Below are 2334 nucleotides of genomic sequence, written 5' to 3' on the forward strand. Positions count from 1 at the left end.
ATAAGACCGCACTTGTTATCGGGCCGGGACTAAGAATGTTAAAGACGACGCTCGCGGTATCGCGCTAATGTGTATTTATACGACTACAATAAAATAACCTTAATTACGTTTTAAACACTGAACAAGTCCTTTAAGAACACGACACAACAATGGCGACGGAGGCGAGATCAACTTAGCGCCACGGGTACGTGGTCAGAACAAGTACGCCCACAGAGACGGACACCTCGCAGCAGCTTACCTGGGCACATCGGGGATGGCTGCTTTCGGCAAAGTAGACGCTTTTGATGACGCCTCGCAATCATGGACAGTTTACGCTGAGCGCTTGGATCTTTTATTCTTGGCTAATGGAATCACGGACGAAGACGAAAACAAGAAACGGGCAATGTTCCTCACGGCCATAGGAGGTCCCACATACAGTCTGTTACGGGGCTTAATATCGCCAGCCAAACCAACAGACAAAACCACGGTGGAGTTAATGGCGATCCTTCAAGCTCACTTCCACCCTACACCATCAGAGGTTATGGAATCGTACAAGTTCCTAAATCGTAACCGATTACCGGGGGAATCAGCCGCCACGTATCTCTCAGAACTCCGTAAGATGGCCGAACATTGCAACTATGGAAACTTTTTGAATCGCATGCTCCGAGACAGATTCATCTGCGGCATCCAGCATGAGACCATTCAGAATAGGCTGCTGGCCGAGGCAGACATAACGTTAGCGCAAGCACTACAACTGGCCCAAACGATGGAGACAGCAGCACAAAATACGAAGGAAATCAAAGGGAGGTCCGACTCACTCCTGGAACCAGTCAACAAGATTTCACAATCAAACATCGTACGCGCCGACACGAGAGGAAAATATGGCGAGCGTAGAAGCCGAAATTCAAGGAAACCACCGACATCACACCAAAATCTCGGGTGCAACAGATGTACATCGCGTGAGCATAATTCAACACGTTGTCCGTATTCCGAATTCACCTGTCACAAATGTGAACTCAAGGGCCACCGTAGAAAGGCATGCCGTCGTCCCGATTCACGCTCGGAACGCTTCGAAGTACATACCATGGCACAACAGCATACGGACCAATACGACCAACCTGTAGACAGCCATCACAGATGGGAAGAAGGGGCGGTGCACAACGTAGCACCCATGAACGTCACAGGTCGTGAGCCGCCATGTGAATATCATTTGTTTCATGTCCACGGCACGCTGTCCAGTAACACCTTAGAGCCTGTTTACATAGAATGCCAAATCAACGGATTCACCTCGCGAATGGAGCTAGTCACAGGATCGGCATACTCGATGATGCCATATGAAGAGTTTAAAAGACACGGACACCACCAGGCATTAGAACCGTTCAACAACAGTCTCACATACTTTTCTGGCCACCAAGTCACCGTGCTGGGAGTCGCCAACGTCAAGGCGCAAATCGGAGAGGTACACGACCGCCTTCCACTTTTACTATACCAAGGAAAAGGTCCAGTTTTGCTCGGAAGACAATGGATATTTTCAAGATTAAACGTACTTCGAAAGGGGGCGAATCACGTATCAACGAGGATAGCACACGTCACTAACCATCAAGCGTCACTTGGCAGGATATTGCACGCTCACCGCGATTTATTCACCCCGGGTCTAGGACGGCTCAGAGGGGTCAAAGTCCACCTTCATGTCAAGCCGGGAGCAAAACCCAAATTTTGCAAAGCCAGACCGGTACCGTATGCCATACGCAACATGCTAGAAGAGGAACCCATCGCCTTGAGGCCGCCGGAATAATTACCAGCATCCCACATTCGGAATATGCTTCCCCGATAGTCCCTCTGGTCAAAAAGACGAACAGCTTACGGGTATGCGGGGATTACAAACGCACGGCTAACCAAGTACTGGATATTGAACAATACCCATTGCCACTAGCAGAGGACATTTTCTCCGAGATGGCAGGATGCAAGTATTTCGCTAAACTCGATCCTAGGGAAGCATACACCCAGCTGGAATTAGACGAGAAGTCTAAACAAGTGGTCGTAATCAACACCCATAAAGGACTGTACAAACCCAATCGATTACCGTACGGTGTTGCCTCCGCGTCGGCACTATTCCAACGTCACATAGAAACCTTGATACAAGGCATTGAGGGCACGGCCGTATTCCAAGATGACATACCCATCGGCGGAAGGGACCCTGACGAACTTCTGCAACGGTTGGATCACGTTCTGGGAGCACTGGCGAAGGCAGGGCTGAAACTCCGACAGGAAAAGTGTCAATTCCTCCAAGACTCTATAGAAATATTGGGTCATCGTATCGATAAAGATGACCTTCATCCGCTGGAAGATAAAGTC

The 2334-nt window shown here is 49.3% G+C and overlaps 1 protein-coding gene across 1 annotated transcript; it reads left to right on the top strand.

Moving 5' to 3' along the window:
• Positions 1 to 253: 253 nt before the first annotated feature.
• Positions 254 to 1774, top strand: LOC149589670 (uncharacterized). Its single transcript, XM_089861836.1, has one exon. It carries the CDS (start codon positions 254 to 256, stop codon positions 1772 to 1774), a length of 1521 nt encoding a protein of 506 aa, XP_089717962.1.
• The last annotated feature ends 560 nt before the right edge of the window (positions 1775 to 2334 follow it).

The sequence above is a fragment of the Phalangium opilio genome, unplaced genomic scaffold (genome assembly GCF_054372755.1).
Source record: "Phalangium opilio isolate 3A_F unplaced genomic scaffold, DU_Popi_V2 ptg000521l_1, whole genome shotgun sequence".
Lineage (NCBI taxonomy): Eukaryota > Metazoa > Arthropoda > Arachnida > Opiliones > Phalangiidae > Phalangium > Phalangium opilio.

Bases quoted from the DNA above. Each gene is read 5' to 3' on its own strand.
- LOC149589670 (XM_089861836.1), top strand. From the start codon at position 254: ATGGCTGCTTTCGGCAAAGTAGACGCTTTTGATGACGCCTCGCAATCA.